General features: G+C 40.3%; 1 protein-coding gene across 1 annotated transcript in view; it reads left to right on the top strand.

Moving 5' to 3' along the window:
• Positions 1-3075: 3075 nt before the first annotated feature.
• The window catches only part of LOC128950474 (uncharacterized), a 56713-nt gene continuing 44166 nt past the window's right edge, over positions 3076-15622 (top strand). The window contains exons 1-8 of the mRNA XM_054295354.1: positions 3076-3241; positions 3472-3572; positions 3921-3990; positions 5049-5179; positions 6859-6947; positions 8101-8200; positions 9527-9570; positions 10720-10797. Coding sequence (XP_054151329.1) covers positions 3076-3241; positions 3472-3572; positions 3921-3990; positions 5049-5179; positions 6859-6947; positions 8101-8200; positions 9527-9570; positions 10720-10797 — 779 coding nt within the window. The remainder of the gene's footprint in view (positions 3242-3471; positions 3573-3920; positions 3991-5048; positions 5180-6858; positions 6948-8100; positions 8201-9526; positions 9571-10719; positions 10798-15622) is intronic.

The following is a 15622-nucleotide window of genomic DNA, read 5'->3' as shown; positions in this document are numbered from 1 at the left end:
CCTAACCTCAGGTGTAAAATAATGGGCTCTGAGCTAATCATTACTGCTCAGGATGGAATGATGATGGTAATGAAAATTCAGTATATTTTAAGAAAATAATTTCTGAAATGGAGGGGATAGAGGTAGTGAATAAATTACTCTCTCAGCAAAATGGATGATTTTTCTAGAATCTCAATAAGCTTATTAAGCAGTGTACTTATTTAAGGACAAGTATAAGTTGAGTAAGAAACACATTCGCTGGGGTGTTATTGTTAGGTTGGATGTGACATACACACACGTGATTAGGGTTTAAGAAGAAAAAAGTTTTTATTCTGCATGTTTTCTAGCTTATATACTTTTAACAAAGTGTGATTTTAAGTCATTAATTATATTATAATAACTTGTATTTATTGGTGCAAAGCAATTAGCGTTAATATAATTGGCAAAAGTTTTACAGAAATTTATTAAGGCATGTATACACATTTACTTATACACATAATTTAGTTCACAAAAATTTTCATGTATTTTTCATGTACTTTTTCTGATGTGTTTCTATGCTAACAGCCTTGTCTTTTTCTTTACTATAGATATATTCAAAAATCATCAATTGTTATTTCTTCTATTAACTCAGCTTTGCTTGCAAGCCAGCTGTCAAACCCCTCCATACTGGGGGAGCTGACAGAATACAGGCTTTGATCTCTTTATCACTTCACTGCACCATTGCAAATAATGGAAATGATCCTAAATCCTTTCCTTGTGTTTTTGGGATATTAACTAATGGGTGTGTCTTAGTATTAAATATATGTTGGATATTAATTGTCTCACACAACTGTCAACATCCATATACAAATTTGCTAAAATTGTATTTAAGGTTCCATAAGGACCTTGAAATGGTTTCTGACAAAGCAAGATCCAGTTCTTCCCCTGAACCATGAGCAGTGTCTGTCAAAATCCATGCTTTGAAAATACCTGAGAAAAGATGAAAGAATAAAGCACCTTCCAGACTCCAAGGCGGTTTCACCAAGGTACACACATGCATGTGAATATTTATTTTGTTAACGTAGATAAAATGCCTGGTTCATCCAGAGAGGCAGAAGGGCACAGAGGATGCTGGCTGCAGGGAGCAGGAGGCTGTTTTTGGGGCCAGGGATTGTTTTTTGGCGAGGAGGGTGCGGACAGCGGTCAGACACAGCCACCTACCGGCCTCCGGGCCCTTGGCCTCAGCAGCCAGCCCTGCTCACACCCACGAGTTCAGCTGTGCAGCATGAAAACGTGCCCCAACCCATTCCAGTGGAACCTTGACTTGCATCCATGGGCAATCAGGGATTCTCTTTATCAGGATTGGCATTTATTTTATTCTGGATGGGTTCAAGCACAGAAGGCAGGACTGCAGCAAGTTGGTAATAGTGTCCCAGCCAAGGCGAACCACACTTGAATTTCACCCCAGGGTTTGAGAGGGTTGCATGACTTGCAGAGGATTAGCCACGTCTCCTGCCATGCTGCAATATGTTGGCATGTGACTGCAATGCATTCTGTATCAAACACACGTGGAAGACACTTTAAAGTTTATTTACAGAAAGCATCTGTCTTTATACGGGTAGCCATGTATTCTGTACCAGATACTGCTCTTTCTGATTCTTGCTTCAAAGTTGACTTTAAGGAGCTACAACAAATATATATTTAGGACAAAGCTCTCTAGAGTTGAATATACATAAATTACCTGAAGGTGAATATGCATAAACCACCTGGTGGTTTTCCTCCCCTGCTGTGATTATTTGCATGTTTACTACTTTATAGGGACTCAAAACTTGCAAATTTTCAACATAATAATGAAATACTTTCATAGTGTAATAATAAAAATCTGTATAGGGAACCAATTTTTTTTTCTTTATGACCTCCTTGGTTCTGCCTCTTTAATAGATTAGGACAGGAATTGTTCATCACTCAGGCACTGAGAACATAAAATGGTGTTTTATAGCCCTTCTTTGCCATAGGAAAACATTGTATCTTGCTAAATAAGGAACCAAATTCTGAGATCAGAGCATGATTATTTCCTATCTTCTCGCAACTGTATTATTTCTAATCACAATTTGAAAATAGTCTAACTGGAATTGTCTTATAGACAATTTCCAGAAGTACTTATTTATTTTCAACATGGCTCTTGTTTACATCAGTAAACCCCCTCTCATCATCACCACGTACTTAGCATTGTCAGTGTTACACCAAACGTTTTATTTTTCATCACTCTTGCAAAGTATTATTGGTTATTGCAAAGGTTGTTGTATCATTTGCAAGATATAATTAAAATCCATTTGGAATAGAAGTGCACTTGTTAGGGAAGGCCAAGCTGTTGCTGTGCCAGAGCAGCCTCGTTGATGCCAGACACGGAGGATTGGCTCTGGAGCACCTGTACACGATCAGCTCTTTGTGCAGATACCCAGAGACAGCCTTCAGCTCAGACACCAGGAAATCGTTCCTCCTTATACACGAGGCAATTTCCTGGCTTGGTGACACTTTCCTCACGTCCACAGACTAGAAATTCAGTCCAGGACCTGAGAAATTCTTTATGTCAGAACAGAGACGTGCACTCCCACAGAGAAAGTCTTAATCTTTAATAAACACATTTTGTATTTAGGCGAGGAGGAAAAGGTTTCATAAGGACTCCATAACCGGACTATCTGACACACTTCTGGCGTTATCCCGAGCCTCATGACGGGGCTTCCCCTGCCGAGGCTTTCCCCGACACTCCGCCACACGATTCGGAGAGACACGGCTGCTCTCGCCGGGCCCGCAGCTCCTGGGGATGCGACAGCCCCGCCACCGACCCTGCCCAGCACGGGGCCGGGCATAGCCCGAGCCGGAGAGGCCTTGCTCGGACACGCCTGGGGCCGGACCCATCGCTGCCCTACAGCTGACTGGCGCAAGGAGTACATCCTGCAGCAGCCGTACACCTCCCAGCGCTCTCGCCCGCGCACCCGGGATTTATGAACTTTCTCCCGCCCCTTTTCCCAATCGCCTCCGCAGGCCCCAGCTCCTCCCCAGCCTGTGTCGGGCAGCCTCAGGCGGGGCGGTGCCCGTGCTCTCGCTGCCCGCACCATGAGCTGCGCCGCGCTGCTGGCGCTGCGGGGCCCGCGGCTCCTGGGGGCCGCCGCCCGCCCGCCCCGCTGGAGCCGCCGGCGCAGCGCGGGCTGCGAGCCCCCGGCGGGCGCCGCGGTGCGCATCGGCTGCGCCTCGGGCTTCTGGGGGGACACGGCGGTCGCAGGTGGGCGGTGGGGCGGCAGCGGCTGCTCGGGGGGCGGCCGGGAGACCCGGCGGGGCGGCGGGGACCGGGGTCAGCCCGGCGGGCGGCGGCCCCAGCGCCATGGAGAGCCCCCTTGCGCAAGCGGCCGGGCCGGGGCCGCCGCCGCACGCCTGGGCGGGGCCGGCACCGGGGCTAGGGGTGGGCACCGGGGGTGCCCCCAGCTGATGGTACCTTCTTGCCTGCCCCGGCAGTGCCGCAGCTGCTGTACGGAGGGAAGCTGGATTTCCTCGTGTTCGATTACCTCTCCGAGATCACCATGTCGCTGCTGACGGCCGCCAAGGCCCGCTCTCCCGTAAGTAGAGCCGGTGTCCAGCCCCAGCGTGCTGGGCTCGGCCGGGGCGGGCGCGCTCCGGTACTTTGCGACCTCCAAGCTCTCCTTCAGCACGAATCGTGCCCGAAACCTGTTTAAGACATACCTGGTCACGGGGACACGGTTTCTTGAGTATACTTTTTATTCGCATGTATTTATTTTCATCTGTTCAGTTTCATCTGGTGAAGGTGTTCGTGTCGTTTCCCATCGTTACCCAAATGATGGTATTATTTGGGAGGTAGTGGTTCTTCGCTGTTTTCTGTGTTAACCAAGGAGAGGGGTTGGGTTGACCTACCTGTAAGAAATGGTTACAGCTCTTAATTATTTCAGGTTTTAGGTTACACTCCGGATTTTGTCTCCACTGCCATGGCTCCCTATATAAACGATATTCACAGGAAAGGTATGCTACTCCTTGCACGAGTTTCTGCGTTAATTCAGTACACCTGCTTAGGAAAGCAGGCTGAGTTGGGGCTGTTCAGTCTCGAGAAGAGAAGGCTCTGGGAAGATCTTACAGCACCTTGCAGTAGCTAAAGGAGGCTTGCAAGAGAGTTGGACTTTTTACAAGGATATGTAGTGATAGAAGAAGGGGGAATAGCCATAAGCTGGGGTAGATTTAGATTGGATGCTAGGAAGAACCTCTTTACTTTGAGGATGGTGAGGCACTGGAGCAGGTTGGCTGGAGAAGTTGTGAGTGCCCCATCCCTGGAAGTGTTTAGGGCCAGGATGGATGGAGCCCTCAATAACATTGCCCATAACAGGGGACTTGGACCTAGGTGATCTCTAAGGTCCTTCTAATCCAAACTATTCTAGAATTCTATGAAAAATCCCATTGTAATTGATGTGGGGTACAGGTCTGATGGTGAAATTGGGTTGATTTATGGTATTTGTTGCAAATGCGAATACATACGTGTATTTCCATGTATTTCTTACTATAGCTTCGATCTGTGAATGGTAGATTGCTTTACAGATCTTTTTTAAAGTGTGAGAGCTAGATGTTTTCAAGGTATTTTAAGTTTTTCAAAATTCCCACATAGTTCCCAATATGATTACGTAGTTCTACAATATGATTTTCTACTGTGTTTTTTTGTTTCTGGTTTTTTTTTGTTTACATTAGTAAAGCTTCACAGTGTCTATTACTGTTCCTGTCAGAGGTGTTTGATGGTGTCTGCCTCATTATGTGTGTCTTTCTGGTCACTTGCTCCTTCCATTCATAAAGGATAGATGAGAAGTATCTATAGGAGTTATTTTTCTCTAAACAATTTTTCTACTGGCTTATTCTGATCCTTTGACAGATTAAATGTGGTTTTATTTTAATGTGGTTTTTGTATTTTGCTTGACTGAATGTCTGTTACCTTGCAAAGATGATACCTTGCTTATGCTCCAGCACACTTTTTAAAGTACAGGTGATTGATTATTGATGCTGCTGAACTTTATTTGCCTTTGTTTTTTTTCTGTTAGGTGTTCGTGTTGTCAGTAATGCTGGTGGAATTAATCCACTTGCTTGTGCAGCTGCCCTGCAGGAGGTGGCAAAGAAAGCAGATGTTGATTTGAAAATAGCTGTTGTTGCTGGAGATGATCTGATGAGTGAGGTATTTCACTGTGTTTTACTCCTTAGTAGCTCAAGTCTGTATAGCATGAAGATGGCATTTACTGTCCCATAGGAACCCTGTGTGTCTCTATGCACCAGTCTTCTACCATCAGAAGCATTGTTCTTCATAATCTTTTAGGTTCTTTTAGTTCATAAATACAATTCTTGGCACATCTGCTGTTTGGTATACAGTGGGGGTGAATTTTATAAGGTTCTACATCTTCTGTTTAGCTTTTTGAAGCAAAATGTGCATCTGCTGTGAGGTCTGTGTGCTCTTCAGGAGAAGCTATTACATGCAGTTATTTACTGCTTCTGTCTAACTAGGTAATCATGCCAGTTAATTCTTCTGAATGTGGTGTAGCTACCACACATTCAAATGTTTATCCCTTCTAGCTTTTTTAGTGGTTTACAGGCATTTCCTGATGGTGCTTTGTTTATAGATAGTTGGTTTTCTGGTTTTAAGTAATCAGTTTACAGCCAGCAAGGTAATGTTAAGTGAGAGGGTTGAAGTTCAAATATAAAAGAAAAAAATGAAAGGTTAAATACATGGGATTTTTTTTTTTTATTTAGAGAATTACACTTTATCTATGAAATCTGCAAAAAAAAAAAGTTGGCCATACCTGAAAAGCTACTGGTAAAAGAGTTTGTACACAATAGTAGTTAAGAGAGGAGAGGTTTGCACTGTGGTTAAATCTCTGCCTGTAACTTGGAAAATTATTTATCTGCATAGGATCTGTTACCTCTTGCATGCTCTTGAATGTGGAAGATTGTCAAGTAAGATTCCTTTTTTGCAAGTTATGTGTGGTGCTTGGACTTCCTTTTAAGACACTTCTGCCCTGCTGAAATTACTGCCTGTGGGCCAGAATTTCATTACTGGTACAACAGTGGTTGTTATTTGAGCTTGTTATGGACGTGTCTGATCTGAAATGCATTGTTTTCTGTGCTGTTGCCAGTACATAACCTACAGGAACAAAAAGACACAGCTTTTATGGTCTACAGACAACTTCTACTGTTGATACATGAAACATGGTAAATGTTACTTGTGGTTTGGAGGATTTCAGTCATTTAGAATACCAAATTAGTTCAGAGTGGAGGTTTGGAGTTTTTTTCCCCACACTAGAGATCCCACCTGTAAATTAGTATTTACAGTTTACATGGGTGTTGTGTCTATGCATTCACTGTCCCCTCAATTCACTGGATTGCCAAGCTAATGCCTAATTCATGGTCAAAACCACACCCTCCCCTTGCCCCTACTTTTCTGGAAACACAGCTTATTCTAAGTACCATATGAAGCTCCAGGATTAACCTTGTTCTCTGGCCATGACACCATTGCTGATGTGGCAGGTACATTTCTGATTGCAGGGTTTGATTTATTTAGTCCTACAGCAATTAAACACCGTTTAAAGCCTAGGAAATACACTAGATCATTGTTGTTGGTCATGTATAAATGAACATTACATTCTTCAAAGACTACCTTAATTTTCTGCATGCTGGAAAAGTTGTGATTAAAAGTGTATCTAAGGCTTTTAGCCATTCAACTGATCAGTATTGTTAATACTTTTAATAATTGTACTTGGCTTAGAGTTGCTATGATGTGGATCTGTTGTTTGAGACTAATGAGAGGCTAACAGTAGAAACTTCAAAATACTCACAGCTTGTGTTCTGCTTGTTTTCTAACAGAAAGAGAACTTAAAAGGAGCTGGTATCACTGATTTAGAGAGTGGCAAACAATTTCCAGAGAATATTCACAGCATGAATGTGTATCTTGGGTGAGTTATTTTAGCAAGGTGTATTTATTATGAACAACTAATTTTAACACATTGAATACAGGAATTTATTTTGCTTTGCAGTTAGAACTACTTAGTAGATGAGGTTCACCTTTGAATTATTCAGGCAACCAGAAAAAAATTTGTTTGTAACTTGTAAGTAAGTTTTAGTTATAACATTGTAAGTTATGACTTCTTAGCAGTACACCATCTGAATTATCAGGTTTTAGTTGAAGCCAAAACAGTGTTAGTTCAATTATAACAATTGCAAAAGTGCTTTTTCATATGCTGAGTATTCTCTTGCAGAATGGAGTAGTTTACTGTGTTGTCACTAGAGGAGTGCAAACAGGGAATTCAAGTACTGGGATGTAGTCAGTGCTGTAGGAGGTTCTGTTATGTTGTGCTGAACTCTGTCAGGCTTTGTACTCTTGAAATTTTGGAAACCAGTTTTTCAGGAAGGTCACTTGTTTTGAAAGATCTCCCTTCCCTCCTTTATGGTGCTTAGGGTCTCCATAAGTCTGTGAATGCAGGTATTCTAGCTACCTCTTTGTGAAACTGCATTTTCATTGTCACCATCCACTTCAGATGAATCAGTGTGAATCAGGTCTAGTAAAGGGAGATGACTGAGAAATGAGACAGTGGTCACATACATCTCTTCCAATTGATGGTCCTGGTGATCCCATTCTTGCACAGTGCTCTTGAAGTTGGACAATATTGTGAGTTCTTAAATCCCATAGGTAATTGACCTGAAAGGTTTAAAATTGGAGGGCTAAGTCACCAGGTTTTGTCCCTGAAGAATGTTCATCTTTATACACTTTATACACACTGAAAATTAAATGCTTAATGAATCTCTGAAAAGCACTCTTTTCTGTAATTTATTATAGAAATGTCCCACTCTGCACTTTATTCAGGAAAGTTTCCTTGGATATTAAGAGAAGTGTTCCAGTTATGTTATTTAGGCACCTGAATTTGATAGTGCCCTGATGACTGCTCTTTAAAATACTCTTGATGTACGTACCTAACGACAAGTTGGTTGTTGAAGTAGATTTTATTGATTTCTTATTCAATTTTTAAGTGTTTTTTTTAACCTGTGTGTGTCAGGGAACCGATGCTTTAAAAGATGAAACTACTTACTGCTGTGTTTTGTCATTTTTAGAGCCAGACCAATAAGCAGAGCTCTAGACCTTGGAGCTGATATTGTTGTGACGGGCAGATGTGTTGACAGCGGGATCGTATTGGGACCACTCATTCATTCTGTAAGTACAAGTTAATTTCCAAATGCTAATGAATAAATGTGAGTGAATATTCAGCAGTCGTCAGCCAATTTTTGTCCCTTATGAAAATGTAGATACTAAATAAAAATAATGAGCATCTGTATTTTTTTCTTACATGCATGAAAAGTGTCAGCTTCCGCTTCTCCTAAATTGATAGCAGGCATATTTGTTAACGTGTATACCATTGAGCTAGAAAGCACAGGTGAAGTTCAGGAAGTCTTAGCCTCTTTCCCCAATATTACCATTTGTTTTGGATTTTTTCCCCTTGCCTTTCTGAAACATTTGGTGTGCAAGTATATTTTTCTTTACCACAAAGTGTCAGTAGTAGAGCTCACTCTGGTTGGGGGGTAGCATGTGAGGTGGTGTAAAACATTGGGGTTTTTTGTTCAGTGGGTAAGCAGTTTTGTTTAAAGTAGTCAAGTTTCAATGCAGCATTTCTGAAAGTCCTTGAAATTCAAAAATTATACTGGCACAGTATGTAGTTTTCTGAAGTATTTTTAATAGGTTTTCATGAATTTTTGTAAAGGATCACACATGGTCAAATATAGAAGCTTTCTTTTGGTGTGTATTTAAAAAAATAGGGTATGTGTTTAGTTATACTTTCTATGACATCATACTCTTTTGACTTCAAACATTGCCTAATTAATTTTCCATTTATAATTTCCATTATGACTTCTTGCTTTATTCCTAATTGTTAACTTTCACAAAATAACAACTGTCAGTGTGTATTACCTGCTCCTGAGAGACCTTATCTAATTTATGTAGGAAGGGTTTTAGGAAGATTTCTGCAAAGTGCTAAATAAGAAACAATTACTGTATTGGTTGCAGGTTGAACTCAGGGAAAAGACTTTAGCTAAAATTTCTAATTAAACAGAAAGCATACTTCCAGTTTTTGAGGGTGAGTGGTAGTATTCCAGGAACTGATAATTTTCAGAAGTTGAAGACACACAGTGGTTTGTCCAGGTGACACAAGGTAGGTACTATACTTTTAAACCTGTAGGTTGTGCACTTTTAAGTAATAAGGGTGTTGCCCTTCCAGTTGTTTTGAAGAGGGTATGACTTTCAGAGTTTACATTTGTTGTGGTGTATCAATAGGAGCAAAACTGGAGCATGTCAGCATGTCAGAAGTTTTTTTTGCTGATTTGCTGTATAGGAACTCAAATCCATGTACAGTGCCTGCCAGTTATTGTTATTTAGATGTAAAATATATCCAATGCATTGTTATTCAAAGCAATGAGCATACTGTGTGCAGTTTTTTGTACTGTATGAAACGTATGTGCATTTAAAATATTTTTGTTTTTCTTCTAGTTTGGCTGGAATAGGGATGACTATGACTTGCTAGCTGCAGGAAGGTAAATGATATAAGAAGAAATGGGGTAAATCTATATTTCATATCATAATGTCAAGGTAGCAGCTTTTTCAGCCTCTACTAATTTTTCATATTATCACTGAATTAATTTATTTGCATGTTGTTGTTAGGTTTTGAGTTTTTTCAATGCTCACTTGCTACTCTCATTTGGAATTGAAATGATAGAAACTTCATTCTGGAACCAGCTTAAAATAAGAAAAGAAAGAAAGGGTTGAAAGATTTTATTTAACAGCTTAACTTTTTCTTGCTGTTCATTTTGTGTTGAGAGATGAAATCTTATACTACAGGCCACTGATTCCCAGGCTTTTCTGTCTGGCTGCCACTGTTGATAATTGGAGTGGTTGCAGGGCTAGCTCTGAAAGATGCACAAAAGCAGGTTTAGTCAGAAGGCAACATCCTGGTATGGTTTTGTTGAAGCTCAGTGTCGTGCTCCCATTTACAAATCCTTGTTGTAGTCCTAAGGTTAGGAATGTGTTTCAGAAAGGAGTAGAATTATGCCTCCTAATTTAATGTTGTGCATAATTTATCTGAATTGAAGTCCTCATTATGAAGACTCGTTATATGAAGTCCTTAGCCTGAGCAAACTCTAGTGTTAGTGTTCTTGAACTTCTGCTTGAGGAAAAATGTGGAGAGAAATTCATTCAGGCTCCACTGAGGGATGATGGAAATGAAGATTTTCCCCATAATTCTGTTAAATATTTATGGACTATCACAATCAAAATTAGAAAATAGTAATACATAATTATAATACACCATAGTGAATACATAATATGCAGAGGTGAAATTTTTTTGTCTCTTCATTTAAAATTGGTCTTTGTTACACACAGTGCAGACTACTAAGATACTGAATTCAGATCAAGATTTGAAATGACTAGGAGAACTTGGTTTTAGGTGCGAGGTAATCTTCTAGGTATTCATTTCATGTAAGAAAATTCTTGCAAAAAATTTGCCCTTTAAACAATGTATTCAGGATCCCTTGTTATGCTTAACGTATAATTCATAATTGTATTAGATACTTGTGGAGGAAAATAGCATGTTTTGTTATTTAGCTCTATTTCCTTTGTATTTTAAAGTTGGATTTGTAAAAATTGATTTTGCATTTTACTTAGTTACTTTAATGCCATTTTCCCAGTCTTGCAGGTCATCTCATTGAATGTGGTGCTCAGTGTACAGGTGGAATATTCACTGATTGGCACACAGTACCAGACTGGTAGGTAAACTTGATACCAGCATGTTTGTAGTGGACCAAAGATGAGGTTTTCTGCCTGTATCTGTGTTGTGAAAACTGCTTCTACCTTTTTCTTTTTGGGGACACAATATGGGCCTCTTGATATTTTGCCACCTCAACATTACTTTTCTACAAGTTCTGTTTTCCCTTTTTAAGTTTTCCTTTTTGGTCAGACAGGGTCTTTCTTTTGTTAACTTCAGCAAATTTTGAAAAACAAATTAGCCCTTTGATTATTTTTTCCCTCTTTAAAACTATTTTTTCCTGTTCCCTTCAGTATCCTCTGCTTTTTGAAAAGATTTATTATTGACTTTCATGTATGATTGTATCAGAAAAGACAATATTGATGTTTTGGATGCTGTTACAATAGTCTTCAGTTAGATGAGAGATGCTTGCTGGTGAGTCAAAAATTTCACATAATTTGCTTTGGTAGGTATGAATATATGCCATAGTTCTGTGCTGCTGAATAACCCAATGAACACAAATGTGTTGGATGGTCAGTCCTTGCAGAAAATTCTGTGTGTGTCTTGTGTTCAGAGCTATTGGATTAGTTATGTGTATGTGTGCTGTTCTGCCTGCTGAGGGAGCCAGCTTTTTGCCAGCCTGTTTTTAAAAGTAGTTGTGGAACACATTTTCTGCTTCTGGCTGCAGTTATTTCTGTATTTATATATTGGGATGAGAGGGAGGAATCTTTTCCTGTGCTGTGTCATGAGAAAGGCAGGATGAAGGGCAGCAGGGAGGTGCAGGAGAGAAGAGTGCTTTAATGCAGTGTGTTCCTGCACTCAGGCTGACTCTGGTCCAGGTGGGTGACCCAGCAGGACTGTGCCCTGCTGTCTGAAGAGCCATAGGGCTCCCTGGATTTTTTCTTCTCCTTGTCTTCTCCTCTGCTTCTGATTCAGAGTGTGATCCTAAAAGATGTATGCTGCTTTTCTGAGTTCCTGAGCGCTGCTGATTAAAGGGGAATGCATGTATGGCATTGAAACAAACAGGATTGGACATTTCTTCTCACCTACTGAAGGCTACTGAGCAAAGTGCACTCACTCTTCACTGTTGTATTCTATGGGAAATCAAAGGAGAGAGTTTATAGTAACAAGTTGGTTTGGAAATTTGTAATTCCTGTTTTGATGTCTTTCGCAGTCATTTAATTGTGCTGCATCATGAAACTTTTTAAAATCTTTTGTAACTGTGATTCCAGAAGACCTTGCTTTATAAAAGAATTAAAGTGAAAAAAGAGAATAGTAATTTTCTTATTAAAATGTTTGCTAGGTCTTTATTTTTAAGGATTTTTCTGTGAAGAGTGTCCATCTGGCTTTTAAAAAGAAAGGAACCTTGAATATATATATTGAAGCTGTTGTGAGCTATTGGAGTGGGAGTAGCTCATTTTCCAGAAGGGTTTAAGTACACGAATATGCATAGCTAATAGTTTTATATCTGTAAAATCACAGAACTTTGTCTAAAATCATAGTAGACTTGTGACAGCTGGCTGGTGCTGAATTGATTCTCTGTTAAAGAACATAGAGGTTTAACACCTGATACTGCTGGTACCGTGTCCCCTTCGATATGTGTACGTACCCTGAAACCATACATGACTGTATTTGTGCTAATATAACAGTTATATATTTACCTTCAGTTTAAGTCTGCTAAAAAGTTGATTATGGTGCCTTAAACTAGTCAGTTTGTTGGCAATTTTTGAGTCTTAGACATGTAATTGATGAAATTCTTGAAATAAAATAATGTGACACATCAGTCTGTATGATAAGCTGCTAAAATCAGTCAAAACCAGAATAATGTATGAGCTTTGATTTTAGGTTTTGAGCTGTAGAGTGGAGATCCACTTCACTAACTGAAGTGGAATTGGGATCCAGCCCATCCACTTTGAATATGGGGAGAAGGAATGCAGGGAGAAGATTATTTGGATAAATTTTGGCTTCCTGATGAATAGTAGTTGTTTATATTTAGGCCCAAAAGCATGGAGGGCAGGTATTATTAACAGTCTTGGGATGTAGAAAAATGTGTTTTCCATTTAAAAGTTTAGTAGTAACCTGTTCTCTCTTGAATTTTACGAAATTTTCTGGCTTGGGGTTTTTCGTTGTTTAGACAGTCTGAATCTGTTTTCAGATAATGCATTCATAATAATGTACAATAATAACAGGGTGTCTCAGTAGTGACCAAAACATCCCATACCTGCAGCCACTAACTAACTCTATTGCAAATAGTTCACCAGAGCTCTGACAGAGTTTGCAGAAGTTACATGACTGTGTCTATTAATGATTTCTCCCTCCTTTAGAAAAAATGACATTTTTAGCAGTCTCCTGGAAATAAGTGAAAATAATTTACATTTCAATAAATCATTGTGTCTGTGGTACCTAATGTTAAATCCAAACCAGCCCAATTAAATTAGTAAATAGGAGGGGGAAGAAGCCAAGTTAAATCTGTGTTTATCATTAATGTGCCTTTCACATAGGGGTTTCCCACTCCATGAGTGTATCTCTGCAGCCCAAGAGCAGAAAACCCATCCCTTGCACTTGTACTGGTGTGTGGAAACTGAACGCTGGAGGGCAGCCTCTCTCCTTCTCACACCTCACTGCGGAGGGTGAGCTTCATTAGCCTCCAACTGGGGTCACTTTTTACGCTGTCCTTGGGGTTTTTTTCTCTCCAAGAACAGTAATCTGTGGGGCTGTTCTGTCTAAGAAGGACTGATGGGTATGTTTTTTTCTAACTTGTAAACAAAACCCAAAGAATTTGCTGCATTTCAGGTTTATAAAGCTTGTCTGTCTATTGTTTATGCATAAGCAGAAATAATTACCTCCGTAAACAAGAGTACTTTGGTTAATCTAAATGAAGCCAGGCAAGTTAGAGCTTACATTCTGTGCATTTGCTATCATGTCTCGGTGAGTATTGAGGCACTGGATTGAATCCACTTCATTCATCCAACCATAGTTGGTGGATTTTTGATGTGGATGGGGGGGTTGTTTGTTTTTAATTTTCTTGAAATGTTTGATGCAGATACTTCTGGGAACTCAATTCCACTGCAAAAGGGTGCTTTGAATCTCAGGAATATTTGTGTGGGCATTTAATGGTTAATTACTAAAACCTAAGCTATTCTTTCATTTCCTTTGTTGTCTCCTTAAAGTAACTTTTTAATGTAAAACAATTGAAGTGCATGTTCCAGCTTGTGACTCTCCAAGTTACTTTAGTTGATGGAAGCTGAACTTATTTGCTTTCTTTGTGTTCACCTAAGACACTGAGATTTGTGCTGTGTGTATCTCCTTAGTGCATCTGGGATATAGGTGGGAATCTTGAAGCTGTAAGGTTTTGTCCAGTTTTCATGAAGACAACAGATAGGTAGAGGGGATAGGTGCTGTTTATTTTTCCAGTGAGAGGGTGGGTGCTTGACTCTTGTGTGGATTCTCTGATGTTTAGCAGAGAAAGTGCAAGAAACCATTAGTTCATAGTCTATAGAAAGAGTAATGTGCATTCCTAAAGTCTGATTTTAAGTTAGTGTTAACAAAAAAGGCACTTAGTCCATTTCTGTTATTTGTATAGTAATACACATCAGCAGAGGGTCAGCAGAAGTGATAATACAGCACTGCTCCCTATTTTATGTCTGTTAGCAGACATTACATTACGTTGTCTGCAGCTTCCAGTGGGGAATTCATGTCGTGTGTGAAAATGAACTGTACTGCTAGAACTACACTGATAATTCACAGATCTCTATTTAATTTCTTTTGTCCCCAGACATTGCTGTCTCTTGCTCTTATTTAGTGCCAGTGGGTGATTAGTACATTGTTTTGTTTTGTTTTGAAATGCAGGAGAGAATAAACTAAGGCTGATCAGTAGATAATCATTTTGAGGAGATGATAAACCCTGACATTTTGCCCTAAGCCAAGAGTACATTGGTTGAGACTGCATAATCCTCTGGCCTGGGATGACCAAAAGGGTAAGTCAATAGCTGTAGACTCTTAAGGGCTGGATCCAGATTTCTTAATTTGAGACTAGAACAAAATCCAGCATGCAAGTCCCATTCAGCAGTGTGGAATGTTTTTTTTTCTGTAGCACCCTCTGTTCCAGGCAGGCGAGAACACCAGGCAGCTGGTCTGTTTAGCCTGAAATTGTCTGGCCATTCGAAATGGAGGTACAAGACATAGAAATGCCCTAGTCAGAGGGGATAAGTGATGCAACCAGCAAGTCTTGCCTCGAGCAGAATTGCATGTTAGGAAACATTTTGGTACCTACACATGAGAAGATGCTTATACCTTTACTTTTTAAGTTTGTACTGATCTTGCCTGATGTAGTAACAGTTTCGAACCTGTTGTCAAAACACTGCTAGAAGTGGTAGGAGCTTCTGGTTTTTGCCTAGTAGCATTCTGGTTAAAATGCATAGCTAAGGAGTTGAGAAGCTTGGCTCAGGGCTCTCCTTGGTGTGACATTCACTGAGTCACGTCCCAGGCAGCTGCATTAGCTGTAGAGCTGAAAGTTCACACCACAGCTTACTTGGATCCTGGTTCACTTCCACTGTGCATTGCTGTGGGGTTTTGTTTGCATTCTTGCAGCAACTTCCCCTGCAAGTAAATGTACTCCCCTCCCTGTCCCATATTCTGTTGCCAGTAATCTCCATTGAGCAGCAGTGGCTAGAATGAGGTACTTGAGGGATTTGACACTTTTGATGGGAGAAATACATGTTCCATCTCAAATGTCTCTCTCCCTGAGCCAAAGTACTGGTCATGGATTTTACTTTGCTTGTAATGCAAATGGTGTAAGAAGTATGGCAAAACAAGGAGGAAGTTTATCTTGATGGCTCCTCAGAGGC

The sequence above is a fragment of the Melozone crissalis genome, unplaced genomic scaffold (genome assembly GCF_028551555.1).
Source record: "Melozone crissalis strain CALT ecotype California unplaced genomic scaffold, PUWL_Pcris_2 ptg000006l_1, whole genome shotgun sequence".
Taxonomy (NCBI): Eukaryota; Metazoa; Chordata; class Aves; order Passeriformes; family Passerellidae; genus Melozone; species Melozone crissalis.
Note: the sequence above shows the minus strand (reverse complement) of the source record. Positions and strands in the feature narration are given on the sequence as shown.